The sequence below is a fragment of the Diorhabda carinulata genome, chromosome 11, assembly GCF_026250575.1.
Source record: "Diorhabda carinulata isolate Delta chromosome 11, icDioCari1.1, whole genome shotgun sequence".
NCBI classification, from domain to species: Eukaryota; Metazoa; Arthropoda; class Insecta; order Coleoptera; family Chrysomelidae; genus Diorhabda; species Diorhabda carinulata.
In genome coordinates, this window is record NC_079470.1 from 14,150,475 (window position 1) to 14,171,714 (window position 21,240).

A 21,240-nucleotide genomic window follows, 5' to 3' on the forward strand; every position below is an offset into this window, starting at 1 on the left:
TTCGTTTATGTATATTCCATATTTTTAGTATAGAAAAGTTGTAGGGAAATATTGGATTAGTTCAGATTATTATTAATGAATTCTGTGTGTGAATTCTGAATAGAAAAATTACTGTTTCTGATCCTGGTTATGAAATTAACGATATTTCGTGGTAAATATTCGTTTCCAGTGATTTAATTAGGGTAAAAACGAGGGTAGTATTAATTTAATTCGTGTTTAATTTGTAACAGATTGAAAACTATATTCGTTCATAATAATTTTTTATTTAATCACTTCGATTTTTATCTATCGATAACCTTGGAGATATTCAGTTGAAGATTCAGCATCGTTTGCGTTTTTCCATTGTCTTAAACTTCTAACTACTTTCCAGACTCTTGAAACAAGCCCCGATCTAAATCGATTGATTAGATACTTAAATATTAGTCCTCAATTTTTTCTGTTTTATTTATCTAGTCTAGTATTTTTCGTACAGTACCGGTATGGCGATTAATTACTTCATTGATTTTAATTGAATATATTTTCTCCACTACTAATTTCGAATCGTTTTTAAAACTAATTTATTTCGTATTATTACGATTTTTTTTTGTTTAAAAGTTAGTTACGAAACATCGGCGTCAAGCAAATATTTAAATGTTTTTATTTTATCGAGCGATATATGGAATTGATGAAAACGTCTGCCGCGGACAGAGAAAATCAAGTTGGAGATATTCGTGGAGAATTTTCAAGATTTTTTAGTGTAGTGAACACGCACATTAAGTCGTCAACAAACTTTTACGCAAGTTGGATTTGACGTTGGAAAAGGGTTTACGTAATCAAATTTATGTGTCCAGATCCGATTCCCCAGCGATATTCATATGTCCGAGGAATAAAATACGAGATGTTTAATCAATAAAGACGCACGGATTTGAATTTATAATACTGAAAACTCGATTATTTCACTTTCTAGCATGGAGTTTTGTCGATGTTTCATCGTGCAAATCTGTTACAACTTTCCCAGTGTTTAAGACATTATTGAGAGATCCCAGTGCTCTAAAGCCCTTTGGTATTCAATTTTCTAACCCTTTCGTCTAATTTTACGCCATTTTTACTATTTTTTTCAGTTTTTTTGTTACTCTAAAGCCCCATTGTATCGTAAACTGATGTAGTTCTAGATTTTGATTTTTCTTTTCGCCCTGTATATTCTTTAAACTGAAAATATGTTACCAAATATTTTGAGGTTTCATAGTATGTTAAATTTAATTTATTTTGAGCTTGTTTTTTCGCGTGTTTGAAATAACAAGAAAAAGCTATTTTGAGAATATTCCACGAAATTTTGAATAGGAAACCGTGAATAAATTTCGAATTTCAATCGATATTTGATTTGTGTACTTGACACTTTCGAAATTTATACGAATCATTAATAAGGTTTCTCAATAAGGGTGCGCGATATTTAAAAATTCTTCTACAATAAAACGTTTGATATTTAATTTAAATCATTTTAAAACTTTGGAAATTGACGTATCGGACATTAATTAAACTTATAGTCCAGTGAATAATGGTAAAAATATGGTATCGCCTCTAAATTGCATCAAAACGCATGGATTTACGTTAAATTATACATATACGGGGTGCAAACTACCCCCTATTGTCGAAATTACATGAAATAAAAGTTGAAGCATTTAAAAAATTGTTATAAAAACTTTTATAAGATCAAAATGAAGATCGTATTATATTTTATGATACTACAAATGATTTTCAACCCTTAATTAATGTATTTCAACCCTTATTATAACCATGTATATGATCCGAAATTTGAAAAAAATATATGTTGGTTTGTTTCTCTTTAATTTTTGAGTTTATCGATTAAGAAACCATTTTGTAATGTATAAGGATAAAATGGTTTGGAATACATTGAATCCTTTATTTATAAAAGGATAACGGTCAAAGGACTATTGTGAAGTTTGAGGTTAACTCTGAAGTTGAGAAAAAAATAAAAGAAAAACGAAATTTTCATTAAAAAAATCGATTTTTTGTTTTCTAGCACTGTGAAAGGTTTTTCAAAGGTTTTCCCACTTTTTTCGAATTTTTCAAAATCACTAAATAAGTTCCACCCTTAATAAATCATAACTCGGGTTTTTAATATTACATTTTTTACAATTTAAAAGTTTTTGAGTTATTAGCGAAAAATATTTTTTGTAACAAAAATTCGAAATTTCAATCACGAATAAGACAAAAAGTATTGATTTTTCGAAAAAACTCCATAGAGTAATTTTTGTTTATATTGTTTTTTTATATCGATTTCTATACAAAAAACTTACCACTTTCTAGCCGGGGTGGTATTCACCCCCAAAGTACGAATACACATCGGCATTGAGTAGATTTATCAATGAAATCGATTATGGAAAGCGTGATTTGTAAAAAAAAACTTGGGTAAGCATTTGACGTGATATTTTTTTTATTTTTCAATAAAGTTCCGTTACATTTTCATTTACACGAAACGATTACTATATTTGCTCACCGAAACCAATCGAAATACCTTAATATCGTTTTATTTTGCGAGAGCTGGTAATTGATATTGACATTTTCGTAGGAGTTTTATTTGTACAATATAAATTTATATAAGAGTTTGTGTCATAGGACATTTCAAGAACACTCAAAAATACTTATAAATCGACAAAGTTTGTTGCGCAGAAACTTTTCTATAAAGTAAACTTGAAACTTGCGTTTTTTTATTAAAACAAATGAAAAAAAAATGTTTTATTATTAATTACACATGATGTTGTTTACTTACAAAACAGAGTTTCTCCTGAAATTCTGACTATTTATAAGGTTTCAATTTGATATTGACAGATATACATAAATACGATACAGATTCGTAAATCTGGACGTGAAATTATCCAATCCAAGTTGATTCCGCAAACTTCTAGCTTCTTGCCTTGCGATTTATTTATGGTTATCGCAAATGCCAGACGTACCGAAAATTGTGAACGTTTAAAATCGGTATAAGCGCGATCAAGACATCCTCTCTATTGTATTTTCCTGTGATTCCGGTGAATTTAAAAACTACACAGTTGACTGATTTGAAGGTAACTAACTGTCCCTAAAGAAAATTCCGATTGGTTGCATTGAGATCCTCGACATCTTTATTTCTCGCTGCCAATATTGTTATTGGCTTAACTCAGCCAATTATGATTATTGAACTGGGAAAACTCACTGAGTCTGTGATGTGACAGAAATCTGTAGGTAGTAAAAATCATCTAGAATATTCTAGACATATATAGAATGGATGTACAACGTTATTGTCTATTCTAGACGCTTCCAGATTGATTAGGAAGCATCTAGAATACTCTAGACATATATAGAATGGATATACGACCTTATTGTCTATTCTAGACGCTTCCAGATTGATTAGGGAGCATCTAGAATACTCTAGACATATATAGAATGGATATACGACCTTATTGTCTATTCTAGACGCTTCCAGATTGATTAGGGAGCATCTAGAATACTCTAGACATATATAGAATGGATATACGACGTTATTGTCTATTCTAGACGCTTCCAGATTGATTAGGAAGCATCTAGAATACTCTAGACATATATAGAATGGATGTACGACAGTATTGAATAGTCTAGACGCTTCCAGATTGATTAGGGAGCATCTAGAATACTCTAGACATATATAGAATGGATATACGACCTTATTGTCTATTCTAGACGCTTCCAGACTGATTAGGAAGCATCTAGAATACTCTAGACATATATAGAATGGATATACGACCTTATTGTCTATTCTAGACGCTTCCAGATTGATTAGGGAGCATCTAGAATACTCTAGACATATATAGAATGGATGTACGACAGTATTGTCTATTCTAGACGCTTCCAGATTGATTAGGAAGCATCTAGAATACTCTAGACATATATAGAATGGATGTACGACAGTATTGAATAGTCTAGACGCTTCCAGATTGATTAGGGAGCATCTAGAATACTCTAGACATATATAGAATGGATGTACGACAGTATTGAATAGTCTAGACGCTTCCAGATTGATTAGGGAGCATCTAGAATACTCTAGACATATATAGAATGGATATACGACGTTATTGTCTATTCTAGACGCTTCCAGATTGATTAGGAAGCATCTAGAATACTCTAGACATATATAGAATGGATGTACGACGTTATTGAATAGTCTAGACGCTTCCAGGTTGAATAGGAAGCATCTAGAATATTCTAGACATATATAGAATGGATATACGACGTTATTGTCTATTCTAGACGTTTCTAAATATCAATTTTGTTTTTAAATTTTTTGTACGTTGAAATCTTTACTGTCTGATAGTGTATAAAATATAACCATCACCATTGTAAATTTTGTCACAAAAGGTAAATAATAAGACGAAAAAAGTTATTTATTGAATTTTTCGACTCTAATTACACGAAAAATATGTTATATTGATAAAAATGAGTAATTAGAATGTTAAATTTGAATAAATAACCAAAAATTATGCATAATGATTAAAAAAAAATTTGGATGAGTTTTTTTCGTTTTATTTGTTGCATTTTCCGGGAAAATTTACCAATTCATTCTTTGAAAAAAGTTATTTTCACGAAAATTAGGGTACTTTTTCGATATTATGTCAAAATAAATAATAAAAAAATGTTTTTTGTAAAAGATAAAAATAAAAAATCAATTATTTAGTTTTTTGAATTTTTCACATAAATTTTGAGGTTATGTGAAAAAATTGTAAATACAAAAGTTGCAGATATTCTTATTACCTACAATTTTTTTATTTGACTTTTTTCCATAAGACTTGTAGTTTTTCCAAAAATCAAGATAAACCGTTAATTATTTTTCCTCTCATTTTTTTTTATATTCTATTATTTTTTTTTCACTTCCAACGCTTCTACCCTGGTCTAATTTGTTACTAATTTGACATCATTTAGAAAACATAAACTACAAAAGAAAGTATGTTCAATTATTTTATGTTTACCAATTTAAAACGAATTTATTTGATCTAAGTAGCCTCCGGTATAACTTTCTTATTCCAGATGTTTATATTTGTGAAACTTGGAAAAAAAAAACCGTTAAACTACTTTAATATATACGAGGTTTGGCCATTAAATAACGATATATTATTCTACATCTTTCCATTGATGGAACCAGTGCTGGAAGTCTTCTTCGGTGAGGTTCTTTAGGAACTCTGCCATTTTTTGCTTCAACTCTTCCATAGACTCAAATTTCAAAGCAGATCTTTCTTTCAAAGGAATCTAAACAGACCCGTTGACGCAAAAGCTTTTGGTCAGGGTCTAATGTGTTATTCCTCGTATGAAATGTTTCTAACCGTTTCTTTATCGGTGTTAATAACCTCGGCAATGATCCTGATGCTCATTCAACAATCTGGACGCACAATTTCGGCGTTGAAACACTCAGGCTTCGCTAGAGCGCTTACACCACTCAAAAACACGCGCACTAGATAGAGAATTGTCCCCGTAGGACTCTTACAACAATTTATAACACTCAGTCGTAGTTTTTTTCCAATTTAACGAGAAATTTGAGATTGATACGTACCTCAAGTCTTCATCCAAAACTGGTATATTAGATTTTACAAATTATATAATAATAACTCCGAGAAGGCCAATTAATCGGAGCTTCTGCACTTCTACCAATCAATCGATTCGGAAAATGATTATTCAATGAATTACCACATTTTAATAAAAAAACGATGGAGTTCCTAGCTTTGAATCTTCTAATATCGCGAATAAGTTATTTCTTAAAAAACCCAGGCACATATCATAAAGTTGCTGCTCAAAAATGAGTCAATTTAATCGGTAGATCGTCTGGTAAGCACTGGAGCTTCCTAAGCACTCATCTAAACTTTTGATTAACATTATCTAATTCAACAAATAATAAGTTTTATACTAAGCTATTCGTAGTACGAAACAAACAACAGTTTGAGTCCCAGAACCCGTCAAACATAATCAATCTCGATTTCAATTCACTTAATGCTTATTAAAAGTTCAATACAACTTGGTACGAACCGTGTAACTAACGCCCTCTATGAGAGTCAGACATAAAAACAAATTGAAAACATGTATGTTTGGATGCGGCGTTGCGAAAATTATTTACTCGAGAAAACCCCAAATATTTTTCATATTCCGATGTATACTAGAAACGGGATTCACTTGTTTATGAAACGCCCTGTATATACAACGTATTATTTTTTTAATGTCATAGTTAATAAAATATAGAACGTGAAATGGGGGACCGTTATATCACAATCGTGATTTTGAAAAAAGTGTTTTCTATATAATCTGTTTTGATTCGACTTACTTAAGTCATATTAACTTTTTGTTTATATGTTACAAACTGATTATGTAAAAATTTGTTTACAAAAAAAGAAAACTAGCATTCGTGAGTCCCGATACAGTTCACTAAAACCGTTAATATAATATTGCAATTAATAATTTTTTTGTAACAAAACATAGAATTCCATTCAAGCAGAATTAAAATTCGTCTTAGTTAGAAATAATATTAAAAATATGAAAATTTCGTAATTCTACTTTTCTTTAATATTTCATTCAACTTGGTTTTTATTATGGAAGTTAAATTACCTCCACAACTTCTTTGCTACACGTTAAAATCTTGCAGTTGTCCAATAAGAGGTGTTATTTTGAACAGCCCGCCATTTCGGTAAATGTCAGTTTTGAATCTGTCATTTTTTGACATTTGACAAGTAGAAACTACGCCATTAATGAAACATTCACTATAAAAATGGTGAAAGTTTGGCAGAGACGGTTCGTAAAACATTTTTGGGTCGACGTGAAGCACCTTCTCGGACCGCAATACAGAAATTGGTGGAAAAATTTGAGCTGTTGGGACAAGTTAGTGATGTGAAGAATAAAACCCGTGCACGTCGCTCAAGAAAATTCGAAAATCAAGACGTGGAACAGTTTGTGCAGACACAGTCTAACAGGATGTGATAATCCTTGTTTTTGAACCATCGTCATCATTTTGAAGTACTTCTTTATCCTCTAGGATACTTCGTTTTGTACATTTGCGTCAATTTGAAGATGACGGACAGTCTTTTCTGTATTCGTTTTACATTTAGGGTCCCAAGTATCGTGGCCATGATGTTTCTATGTCAGTTTTTAATATCTACGTTAAATATTTCGTTAATTACGACGGTTATCGATATATTCCTTCGTATAAATTCTCATAAAAACATGGAACTAAGCAGATGTTGTAAACTGATAATTGAATTTTCAATTTTGAACGAAATATCTGGTGGTAATTTTATTTCTGCAGTTTCGTACACATTCTCGTGAGGTTTCAGGAATGTTTTATAGCCTAACGCGGAACAATCTGGATATATATGAATTAACTACAATGTAGCAAACATCGGGAAATAAATTTTCCAGTTCCAACACTGAAAAAGAAAATGGCGGAATGAATTATAATTGCAACAGACGGGAAAAGCTCCTACCAAAAGGCTTTCAATCTTTCATCTTAATGTAAATCATATATTTGAATAAAAATTATATAATCGATACCAAGCAATGTCAAAGGATATAAAGGAACTGCCTCAGCTATCCTTGTGACCAAGTGTCTGGCCGAAAGCAATAGAAATAAGTTTAAAAACAGAAAAATAAAATGTGGTGTAATTGAACAAACACCATGGGAGTACAACGAGCTCTGGTGCATAATGGAGTCTTAAAAATCAATTTAGGACCAGGAAATAACAAAATAAAAGCGTATAAGGCAGTGAAAACGGTTAAAGAGAAGATACTAATCATATAATACAAGCAACATACAAATTATCCATAAATTTTAATAGTTATAGTGGAGAGAGTTTAACAAACTATATCGGATCTGTTAATAATATAGTTAAGCGATTCAAAGTGTCCTTTATATATATCTAGACACTTGAACCCAATTAAAAGTATAGTTATTTAGTATTTAAGGTAGCTTGTATACTGATACTGTATTATTAATAGTTTGATATTCGTCGAGTTACTGAAACTACTTCATTTATTCATTTTTTTTTTCACTTTATACTTTAGTTTAAGTTTGTTATATTGTTAATTGTGTATTTTTAGTAAAAATTTTAGTTAATTGATGTCAATTTTATCTGTAGTGGACTATTGCTCACTAATAATTATATTTGAAACATATCGTTCGTTTTTATCCCGATTTTCGTATATGTCAAGTATTTTTTTTTAGTTTATATCAACTTAATTAAATTCCTACCCTTAGGTAAATAAGAATTAGTACAAATCGAGGGCTGTTACCAGGCAATTCGATTCCAAATATAGTAAACAAACATGAAGGAAGCTAAAATCTAAAAAATTATGTTTAATGGTTACGATGAATATAAAGAACGTTTCTTACTAACTAAACTGATGCCAACAGAAGAGAAAAATGTCGTTTTTATCATAAATATTAGTCCAGTGATCACAGTAAAAGTTAACATCAAAATTTTGGCCGCTTAGCGATTTTAGCAAATAACTCGGAATCTACGCCGAATTTCGGAAAAAGTAAACAAATCAAAAATATAGTTTAGGAAATTTTCTACAAAAAAGCTTTCTTGTAATTTTTTCTCAAGTGCTGTTGTTTCTTTGTAAAATGCGCTCAAACTTCGTGGTCTCATTTTACTAAAAAATTTTCGCGCCACGTAGATTCTGACGCTGAAGAAGAAACTGCCGTATCTCCTCGAAATCTCAATATTTCGGAACGAAATAAAATGCATTTTACTCTTTAGAGTCTCTATTTTTTAACTGCATCTGTAAAAAAATCAAAATTTTCTTGGAATAGATTTCTGTGATAAAAAAAAACTACTTTTACTAATATTAGATTTTTTCATAGTTGACGAGTTTGGTTACTTTTTTAGTTGTTGAATACCAGCCATTTTCGCAAAATAATGAGGAAACCAAAGCATAAATTTCGTAGCTGAGTTGTCGAGCCTCAATTTTCGCCAAGAGCTCCAAAACTGCCAAAAAGTTGTGTGCAAGAAGACTGGACTGCTATGTAGAAGCCTGTGCGGGTCGTGCTTACAAAATTCGTGGACAAATCTGATTCCTGTTGACTTGGGGGAAGAAAAATTTATCTTTTGGAGAGACCAGTCCTGCAGGAGAAAGCAGTGAAAACACCCTGATGAGCACGGAATTCCTCTTGGAAGAAATGAAATCGACGAGATCGCTATTGGTTTTAATATTTTCTCTATTTTTAATAAATGTTTCAATAAAGTTTTCACAAGAATTATCCCTATCCCATATTAAAGTTTAGAGTACGCATTTTTTTTTGAGAAATTTACCTCTTATCAAGTTTTTTTTGAGTTATCCGCGCCGTTGAAAAAATCCAGTAACTCTAAATTCGCTTTTTGTAAGAGTAATTTTGATATTAGGAAAAAATTACAAGAAACCTTTTTTGTAGGAAATTTTTCGTACTACATTTTTGGTACGTTCACTTTTTTCGAAATTCGGCATAGATTCCGAGTTATTTTGATGTCAACTTTTCATTTTTGGCTCCAATTGGACCGTACTCACTGGACTATATATTTTGAGAAATATCGTAACTAAAACAAAAAATCAACGACTAACATTCCGTTTGTCTATAGTTTAAAGCAAACACCATGTGCTAAGCGAAGAATATAATAAAAAAAAAATGATAATCATCGACTTCACTTAAGTAGGTTAAAGACAAAGATGATGATGATGATGATGATGATTCTGTTTTATAGTATGTTTATGAGAAACAAATCAAATCAGATTTAAAATATCAAAACACGAAGAAAATACGTTTCTATAGTTGTTTTTTAAAACAAATTTCCCTAACGAACCCAGAGCTAATTAACATATTGAGACAGTAGCTTTATTATAATTTTCAAAGAGTAGACGTTTTATACTTGACGTAATTTCGAACTAACTGGTTATCAAAAGATAATATCTCGGCGAGAATAATTAGATCAAAATGCCGTAATTATCTCACCAAAAATAAACCACCAAGTCGATTATACCAAAGTAGAACATGTCAATTTTCGTTAGCAATGAACAATCAGCAATTATATAATAATTATAAAAAAGGAATAGATGATAAGAGTTGATTAATTTGCTTCATCTTTAATCCATTTATGGAACAAAAAATCCATTGGTAGGTCGACAGCAATAGACAAATGCGGAGATTGGTTTCCAACGGGCCTCTAAAATGGAGGTTCCGGAATATACAGCTCAGAAATCAAGCTTGCAATCTCAATAGGATCAAAACTATCTAGATCTCATGAAGAAACGTATTCTAGTTTCATAGTCTCTGTAAAGTTATTTATTCAGATAGTAAAGCGCAAGATTCTGGTAGAATTGAATCAAAAGTTGTAGAGAATTGCACCCAATCTTTGAAACTCATTGGGTTTTGGACTATATAGGAATGCAAGGCTGATCATTCTTCCAACTGGTCCCAAAAGGCACTTCCATTAAGCAAAGATGACCTAAAAAGAATAATTAATATGTTCAATGGATGTTTGGTACGTTGGTATGCTGAAAAAGTAGTTAGGAGTTGATCCAGTTCTCTTCCAAAACCAATTTGGTAATTGTGCACCTCCCGGACCGAGCTAAGACGTTCCAGATATCTAAGTAACCACACACCAACCCAATCATCTTAACCGAAAAGATCCCAGTTTAAGTTTTCTAATGCTTATACGACATCACAAGTTTCAGGGTATCGGCTCTATAATGACAAAGAAAACTGAGCGGGAAATTAAGAATTTTAACTCCTATAGTTTCCATCCTCTTCAAAACACATGTTTTTCTTATTAATTCATATGATTTTTATTCGAATCTGACGTTGTTAATTTATTTAAGCACTATACACTTCACTATCTTATAATAATTCACTTATCACTATCACTTAACTAACTTAAATAATTTATTTTCCACTACGACTATTTATTATAAACTGAATTCAAATGCGCTACAGAAAATCTTTAGATTTACAAAAAAAAGGAACAAAACAAATAAATAAATAGACCTTCTTAGAAATTATTCGAAAAAACAATGTAAATAAACCGCTTGCTATGAAAACTAATATACACACAAGGATCAAACGAATTCCGGGTATTTCATCAAATGTAGCGCGTTCGCCGAATTTTAGCAGGACAGGATCTAGGGCGGAGATGATTTCGAAATATTCGGCGATATGGAGAAAGCGATATTGGTGGCTTATTTAATGGATCTGGATAAATGTTTTTTAGACTGAAGAATCTAAGTAAGTCCAGAAGCATACCTTAAATTGTGGAGTCTGGTGAAAGTATTGGAAGAGTTTAAATGTGTGCCTCTTCAAAACACATGTTTTTCTTATTAATTCATATGATTTTTATTCGAATCTGACGTTGTTAATTTATTTAAACACTATACACTTCACTATCTTATAATAATTCACTTATCACTATCACTTAACTAACTTAAATAATTTATTTTCCACTACGACTATTTATTATAAACTGAATTCAAATGCGCTACAGAAAATCTTTAGATTTACAAAAAAAAGGAACAAAACAAATAAATAAATAGACCTTCTTAGAAATTATTCGAAAAAACAATGTAAATAAACCGCTTGCTATGAAAACTAATATACACACAAGGATCAAACGAATTCCGGGTATTTCATCAAATGTAGCGCGTTCGCCGAATTTTAGCAGGACAGGATCTAGGGCGGAGATGATTTCGAAATATTCGGCGATATGGAGAAAGCGATATTGGTGGCTTATTTAATGGATCTGGATAAATGTTTTTTAGACTGAAGAATCTAAGTAAGTCCAGAAGCATACCTTAAATTGTGGAGTCTGGTGAAAGTATTGGAAGAGTTTAAATGTGTGCCTCTTCAAAACACATGTTTTTCTTATTAATTCATATGATTTTTATTCGAATCTGACGTTGTTAATTTATTTAAACACTATACACTTCACTATCTTATAATAATTCACTTATCACTATCACTTAACTAACTTAAATAATTTATTTTCCACTACGACTATTTATTATAAACTGAATTCAAATGCGCTACAGAAAATCTTTAGATTTACAAAAAAAAAAGAACAAAACAAATAAATAAATAGACCTTCTTAGAAATTATTCGAAAAAACAATGTAAATAAACCGCTTGCTATGAAAACTAATATACACACAAGGATCAAACGAATTCCGGGTATTTCATCAAATGTAGCGCGTTCGCCGAATTTTAGCAGGACAGGATCTAGGGCGGAGATGATTTCGAAATATTCGGCGATATGGAGAAAGCGATATTGGTGGCTTATTTAATGGATCTGGATAAATGTTTTTTAGACTGAATCTAAGTAAGTCCAGAAGCATACCTTAAATTGTGGAGTCTGGTGAAGGTATTGGAAGAGTTTAAATGTGTGCCTCTTCAAAACACATGTTTTTCTTATTAATTCATATGATTTTTATTCGAATCTGACGTTGTTAATTTATTTAAACACTATACACTTCACTATCTTATAATAATTCACTTATCACTATCACTTAACTAACTTAAATAATTTATTTTCCACTACGACTATTTATTATAAACTGAATTCAAATGCGCTACAGAAAATCTTTAGATTTACAAAAAAAAAGGAACAAAACAAATAAATAAATAGACCTTCTTAGAAATTATTCGAAAAAACAATGTAAATAAACCGCTTGCTATGAAAACTAATATACACACAAGGATCAAACGAATTCCGGGTATTTCATCAAATATAGCGCGTTCGCCGAATTTTAGCAGGACAGGATCTAGGGCGGAGATGATTTCGAAATATTCGGCGATATGGAGAAAGCGATATTGGTGGCTTATTTAATGGATCTGGATAAATGTTTTTTAGACTGAAGAATCTAAGTAAGTCCAGAAGCATACCTTAAATTGTGGAGTCTGCTGAAAGTATTGGAAGAGTTTAAATGTGTGCCTCTTCAAAACACATGTTTTTCTTATTAATTCATATGATTTTTATTCGAATCTGACGTTGTTAATTTATTTAAACACTATACACTTCACTATCTTATAATAATTCACTTATCACTATCACTTAACGAATTTATTTAAATTCTTCGATTATTTTCCATTTCGGCCTATCCACTACGACTATTTATTATAAACTGAATTCAAACGCGCTAAACCTGAAGTTTTTTACTGTTATTAACATATATACGTTGTATATTTTGAAAAATACGGTACAGATAGCTGTACAAATATTTATATTATAGAAAGGTTGTTGATATTTGTTTCTGATTCTAATTTATGTAAAATTTATGGAACCGTTTTCAAAAACAAACTTAAGCTCGAGAAAAAGCGAATTAAGATAGCCAGACATGCAAACTTTAGCAAATAAAATGTTCTTTTACATAAATTACGAAGAAGAAAATAGATAACAAGCTGCTATTCTAGCGATCACATAAAATTAGTCTGAAGTAACCTTGGACTTTCATTTATTTTTAGATAAACTTTGTGAATACAAAAAGAACAGAAAAGGATGGATTGGAAAGACACGCATTTCAATAAAATTAAATTCCGAAAGACCAAGACCAAGTTTAACCTGACATATTATGGCGATTTTACAATTCTTGATGGGACATCATTTTGGAGAAATCGCTGACCATACAGAACCATACGGATCTACTAAATTATCAAAATCGTCCCCTGTAATCATCTCCATCAATAAATAGTAATTTTCCACAAAATTCTCTTGAATTAAACCCAATGGATTCATATTTTTGAGGATATCTTATATACGCAGCACAAGGAACGGAATTATTGATAGAATAAACTTTCATTGTGACGCTTTAAGGCAGAATATTGGATAGATCTTCCAAGTTCAAAGAAATATCCTTCGTAGAATCAGGTCAAGTGTAACAAGTTCCTAAATCACTTTAACTTGTCTTTGGTAGATTGTGGATCTATTTGGTACTTCCCGAAGAGTTCTTCGAATAGGATTCAATCCATTTCATGCTTCAGTACCATTTAGTAGGCACCGATATGGGAATAGCTTCTCTGCAGAGCTGGGGTTGTGGTGGTTGCGTGGAGTTGTGTTTCTGAAGGAAGATTTTGTCCAGAAGAAAACCAAATTGAAACAAAAACGATTTTTAAAGATAAACTTTCATAGAGGGCGCTAGTTACAACCAAATATTATTAAACTCATTTCGATTGACGTATTATCTAATTACTTTTCGTACTTTTTACAGCTAAGAAAGAATATTTTATGAATCTACTCCAGATATGGATAAAGACTTTTGGAAACGAGAGTTGTTTCCATCAAGGCAACGCGGTTCAACAGACGTCAACTGGGAATCGTTCGATCGACCAAAATCAACTTCGGGACCTATGGATAACGATCGTTCGAGTACAAAGAGCGATGTGAAGGAAGGAGTTATGTTCGAGCAGCAACCCCAAGACGGAGAAATTGAAAATCGTGAGTAATTAGTTCGTTATATTGTAAGGGAAAGTTTATTACCACATATTTTTGATAATTCTTTAAAAGTGTTCATCGTTTTCTCCGATTTTTAGCTCGAGAAAGTTTAAGAACAACAATTTACGAGGGTTTACAAGAAAATTCATTTCAACCAACTGGTTATTTATGATACCAGTTTATATTAAATGGTGCAGGACAATACAGAATCGATCTCAAAGAAACATATTTTTTTCTTTGTGTCATGATGATAATTTTTTGTTGTATGATAGTTTGGAAAACGTTCACAAAACATTTCCGGGCGATTTTTTCCAGATCAATCAACTATTCCTCAAAGTTTGGTACAATAAACTTTCACCTTCCTGAATTTGGGACTTTTCTGTCACTGCTGTTCTATTCGAAACTCCAATTTAGTCTTTCAGAATTCGTTGAACAATCGCCAGTGATCTTAAGCTGAAGGTTCATAACTTGGATCAGTTTTTGAGATAAATTATAGAGTTGATTAAGAAATTCCTGAGTAGAAAGTGTTTCTGATTGATTTGGAGGCTTTGGATCTGAACTATGTAGGATTGGTCATACAGAACTTGATGTTTTGCCAATTAATAGACACCATGGAGCTCACCATAGGAACGAAGCATGCCGAAAGGCCAAATCGCGAGATAGCACACAAAAACTAGGAGGTAGTGCAAACTATAACAACGAACATCGTGTCCAAGAAGGGGATTTGATTGATTTGGAGGCTTTGGATCTGAACTATGTAGGATTGGTCATACAGAATTTGATGTTTTGCCAATTAATAGACACCGTGGAGCTCACCATAGGAACGAAGCATGCCGAAAGGCCAAATCGCGAGATAGCACACAAAAACTAGGAGGTAGTGCAAACTATAACAACGAACATCGTGTACAAGAAGGGGATTTGATTGATTTGGAGGCTTTGGATCTGAACTATGTAGGATTGGTCATACAGAATTTGATGTTTTGCCAATTAATAGACACCGTGGAGCTCACCATAGGAACGAAGCATGCCGAAAGGCCAAATCGCGAGATAGCACACAAAAACTAGGAGGTAGTGCAAACTATAACAACGAACATCGTGTCCAAGAAGGGGATTTGATTGATTTGGAGGCTTTGGATCTGAACTATGTAGGATTGGTCATACAGAATTTGATGTTTTGCCAATTAATAGACACCGTGGAGCTCACCATAGGAACGAAGCATGCCGAAAGGCCAAATCGCGAGATAGCACACAAAAACTAGGAGGTAGTGCATTTTATAACAACGAACATCGTGTCCAAGAAGGGGATTTGATTGATTTGGAGGCTTTGGATCTGAACTATGTAGGATTGGTCATACAGAATTTGATGTTTTGCCAATTAATAGACACCATGGAGCTCACCATAGGAACGAAGCATGCCGAAAGGCCAAATCGCGAGATAACACACAAAAACTAGGAGGTAGTGCATTTTATAACAACGAACATCGTGTCCAAGAAGGGGATTTGATTGATTTGGAGGCTTTGGATCTGAACTATGTAGGATTGGTCATACAGAATTTGATGTTTTGCCAATTAATAGACACCATGGAGCTCAACCATAAGAACGAAGCATGCCGAAAGGCCAAATCGCGAGATAGCACACAAAAACTAGGAGGTAGTGCATTTTATAACAACGAACATCGTGTCCAAGAAGGGGATTTGATTGATTTGGAGGCTTTGGATCTGAACTATGTAGGATTGGTCATACAGAATTTGATGTTTTGCCAATTAATAGACACCATGGAGCTCAACCATAAGAACGAAGCATGCCGAAAGGCCAAATCGCGAGATAGCACACAAAAACTAGGAGGTAGTGCATTTTATAACAACGAACATCGTGTCCAAGAAGGGGATTTGATTGATTTGGAGGCTTTGGATCTGAACTATGTAGGATTGATCATACAGAATTTGATGTTTTGCCAATTAGTAGACACCATGGAGCTCACCATAGGAACGAAGCATGCCGAAAGGCCAAATCGCGAGATAGCACACAAAAACTAGGAGGTAGTGCAAACTATAACAACGAACATCGTGTCCAAGAAGGGGATTTGATTGATTTGGAGGCTTTGGATCTGAACTATGTAGGATTGGTCATACAGAATTTGATGTTTTGCCAATTAATAGACACCATGGAGCTCAACCATAAGAACGAAGCATGCCGAAAGGCCAAATCGCGAGATAGCACACAAAAACTAGGAGGTAGTGCAAACTATAACAACGAACATCGTGTCCAAGAAGGGAATTTGATTGATTTGGAGGCTTTGGATCTGAACTATGTAGGATTGGTCATACAGAATTTGATGTTTTGCCAATTAATAGACACCGTGGAGCTCACCATAGGAACGAAGCATGCCGAAAGGCCAAATCGCGAGATAGCACACAAAAACTAGGAGGTAGTGCATTTTATAACAACGAACATCGTGTCCAAGAAGGGGATTTGATTGATTTGGAGGCTTTGGATCTGAACTATGTAGGATTGGTCATACAGAATTTGATGTTTTGCCAATTAATAGACACCGTGGAGCTCACCATAGGAACGAAGCATGCCGAAAGGCCAAATCGCGAGATAGCACACAAAAACTAGGAGGTAGTGCATTTTATAACAACGAACATCGTGTCCAAGAAGGGGATTTGATTGATTTGGAGGCTTCGGATCTGAACTATGTAGGATTGGTCATACAGAATTTGATGTTTTGCCAATTAATAGACACCGTGGAGCTCACCATAGGAACGAAGCATGCCGAAAGGCCAAATCGCGAGATAGCACACAAAAACTAGGAGGTAGTGCAAACTATAACAACGAACATCGTGTCCAAGAAGGGGATTTGATTGATTTGGAGGCTTTGGATCTGAACTATGTAGGATTGGTCATACAGAATTTGATGTTTTGCCAATTAATAGACACCATGGAGCTCAACCATAAGAACGAAGCATGCCGAAAGGCCAAATCGCGAGATAGCACACAAAAACTAGGAGGTAGTGCATTTTATAACAACGAACATCGTGTCCAAGAAGGGGATTTGATTGATTTGGAGGCTTTGGATCTGAACTATGTAGGATTGGTCATACAGAATTTGATGTTTTGCCAATTAATAGACACCATGGAGCTCACCATAGGAACGAAGCATGCCGAAAGGCCAAATCGCGAGATAGCACACAAAAACTAGGAGGTAGTGCATTTTATAACAACGAACATCGTGTCCAAGAAGGGGAAAGAAGATTAAGGGCTGTAGGTTCAAAGAAAACCATCGATCCATTAAATAAGATCGATGCGTTTGAGGTTATGACTTGACTAGACCCTTAAAAAAAAATTTTTTACCATTAGGAGTCGAAGCTTCCCAAGGATAATTGAATAACGAACATTTTTTTCCAAATTACAAATTGATATGCAATCAATTTGTAATTGTGAAGTATGCGTGTTTCGTTTTTCTATTTATGATTAAATTATACTATTCGGTTGCGTGTTTAACTTGAATATTTGTATCTTCCGAAATTTAATTACTTTTCTTCATTATTCGTCTCGGCGGGTATACTCGTTTATAATTCAAAATAACCTTGGAGTAAATCGCTTAGGTAAACAACAAAATACGAAATTTACTTACTCGGAGCGTTATGTATTCACAGCAGATAAATAAACGCCGCAAAACAATGATAATTACATAAATTCATTAATAATAATCTGAGCTAATACAATTTTTCATTATTTAACTAAAATCTAAAAGAATTAATGTGTTATGCGCGCTCTTTCGATAACCGCTTTCGCTGATTTTGATACAGCAAAAAGTTACATAAGATTTTTCATTCATTTTTCCATAATTTTGTTAAAATTACGGCAAAAAGTCTTAATCTAACGATTATTTGAATCCAGTTTTATCAATCGCGATCACCGGATATCGATATCCACGATTCGATCCGTATCTTTGGAGATCTACCCGCTGATCCTCTGGTGATTGGATAGATATGCGCTATAACTCGGAACTTATTGAATTTTTAAGTCATTTTCAAAATTCTGAAGGTACGTGGATGTGTTTAAAGATCCAGTGAACCGCCACCAGTCGACCAGCACACTCAGAAGAATAACCAAGTTATCGTCTTCAGGTAAACCATGAATATCACCAACTGTTTCGGAAATTCCAACTGAGGTAGAATGTAGGAAGATATTTGTTGGAAATTTGGGACTACAACCAAAAGTATTTTATCAGGGAATCACTGAAAAGTACTGCACAAGAAGTTATAAAAGCGATAAATAAGTTTGCAGCTTGTGGAGTTGTTTATGCGAAGCGTAAGCTCAAAATGGATTCCTACAAGATGAAAGACTAGAAGCGGTAATCTACGTTATAAAAAAAGGAAATTGGTTAAGGATTATCCTGGATTTGGGCACCGGAGTAAGCCTCTGGTGTGTACCTGTACTTTTCATCTTTTCATTATTCAAAATCCCATATAAAATTTATGTTTAATTAACTTTTATTAGCTGTCGAGTATAAAACCATCTGGTTATCAAATAGAACCAACGTTTATAGGTCATAACTTGACGTTTAATACGGTGATCATCAAAACTTGTTTTATCGAAATACTCAGTTTATTACTAGGAAACCCTAACTTAGAATATTTCATTAGTTTTACGAATATTTTTCTATTTACTGTCAATATAGTAGATACGAACTCGTCCACAACTTGGGCCGCGAAGCCGGTTATAATGTAATTCAAAAATTTAACGAACAAACAGCGACGAGTTGTTTTTGTTTTATTTTTTGTTTCAGATCTAATATGTAGGAAGGTCTTTTTGTTTATTTGTTGTGTTTATTTATTTTCTAGAAGCTTCTAGACATTCGTTTTAGGTATATAAACGAGTTTAACGACGTTTAATATTATTTATCGCGTAATTTTAATTCTGATTGAGATAGTTTTGCGGTAGAAATTTCATTCCCTTGTTAGATAACTTCTCTACGTCGGGATATTAACAAGAAAATCCTGTTGTAGCTTAGACACGAACGTGTTGGGAATCACTAAATATTAATCAGAAATAAACGTTCGGATTTTATTCAGAATACAAATACAAAATTATAAAATATCAAACAAAAAATGATAAAAATCGATAAAAATTGATGTTTTAGCTAATCTCAAGCTCAAAAGTCGTACGAAATGGACTCAAATTTTATGTTTGGCGTTTGTGTAAATATTTTTTCTTCATTTTGGTACCTGGTCTAACCTAGAGCGGTGGTTAAGTCATAAATACCCCTGCGACGTATTCTCGTGGTGTTAAGGGTTGCATACGACTCCGACTGCAGAAAATCGCACAGAAAGTTGAGCCCTTTGTACTCGAAAAGTGTTATCCGGAATCTGATCCATCGAAAAGAACAATTTGTTGATGGTTTAATGAATTTAAACGTGGTCGTACAGACCCCGATGATGGTTAACGTTCTGGTTTCATCCAGAAAACATCAACATCAAAAATTGCTTAAATCTAATCAATAAATTGAAATTACGAGATATAGCCGAGGTCCTAAAGGTATCAAAAGGCAGTGTGGTTATATTTGACCGCGAGAAAACTTTTTCAAAATGGGCACCACCGCGTTTATTCATAGTCGAAGCGATTAACCATGTTCACACGTGATAAATCAATTTTTTTGCGTCGATATGTGATAATCAATAAGGTATGGATCCATCTGAGTGGAATGCACCACGTCCGAAGCGTCCTAAGTCAATTGAGAAAGTTGTGGCTTCAGTATATTGGGATACGAATGAATTGGAAAGTTTGAATCCAAAAATCGAGGAAAAACGGCCTCGCGTATGTCGTAGAAAAAACCGCTGTTTCACTAAGATAAAGCAACGTTGTTAAATTGAACGAAGTACATTTCAAATTGCTGCCTCATCCACCGTATAGTTCAGATACGATCCCCAGTGACTACTGATTTCGAAAAACAAATTCTTTTACAAGCACGGCATCGAGAAGTTAGAGATGGTTTTTTTTTGGCAAAAAAATGTACATAACGCAGCGAATTTACAACAAAACATTGTTCGATCTGAATATATAATAAATTCAATCCAGTGGTCCTTGAAGAATCCAGATCTAATACACAATTGGATGTGAACGTGATTTTTATAAAGTCGGAATACGTAACTAGGTAATTTGAATATTTTAACAAACAAATTTCAAATTTTTTAGAACGTTACCACATTTTATGGAAGTCGAATTTTCTAGAATAGGTAGTAGGAGGAATAGACAAACGGAAAAGAGTAAAAAGGAGCGTAGAAAACTATTAAAAGAAATAAAAAAACGGGTATGAAACGTGGGGAAACAAACGATAATAATAAAAATAATAATAAAGACAAAAACGAAACATGGAAAATCTAATTAAATCTATGAATTAAAAGGTAAATTAAATACTGGATAACTAAATTACTGAAAAAACCAAAAATTAGATAGATTATAGTGAAAAGTTGGGAAAAACAGCAAGAAGAAGAAGTGATTACATAAAAAAACAAAGTTAAATTGATTATTTATGGTCCAGTAGACAGAATAGCAGATTAGGAAGTGTGATAGATTTTCAATTGGATCTGCAAAAAAAACAAAAATGAATATTTTGATGGTTAATAAGTTCGATACACGTTTTTATAATGAGAATCGGAAAGTTCCTCATCAACCGCAGACATCTACTCTTCATTGCTGGAAAATATTTGACCTCCGAACCGTTTTTTTTTTAAATCTGGAAACAAAAAATGATCCCAGAGTGCTAAATCTAACGAATAGAGTGTATAAAATAGCA

The 21,240-nt window shown here is 32.9% G+C and overlaps 1 protein-coding gene across 2 annotated transcripts in view; it reads left to right on the top strand.

Moving 5' to 3' along the window:
- LOC130899268 (synaptotagmin-15-like) overlaps positions 1–21,240 on the top strand; it is a 77,749-nt gene that overhangs the window by 19,457 nt on the left and 37,052 nt on the right. For both annotated transcript variants that reach the window (XM_057809071.1, XM_057809072.1), the window contains exon 2: positions 14,214–14,440. In XM_057809071.1, the coding sequence (XP_057665054.1) occupies positions 14,248–14,440 (193 nt within the window). In that variant the 5' untranslated portion in view covers positions 14,214–14,247. The remainder of the gene's footprint in view (positions 1–14,213; positions 14,441–21,240) is intronic.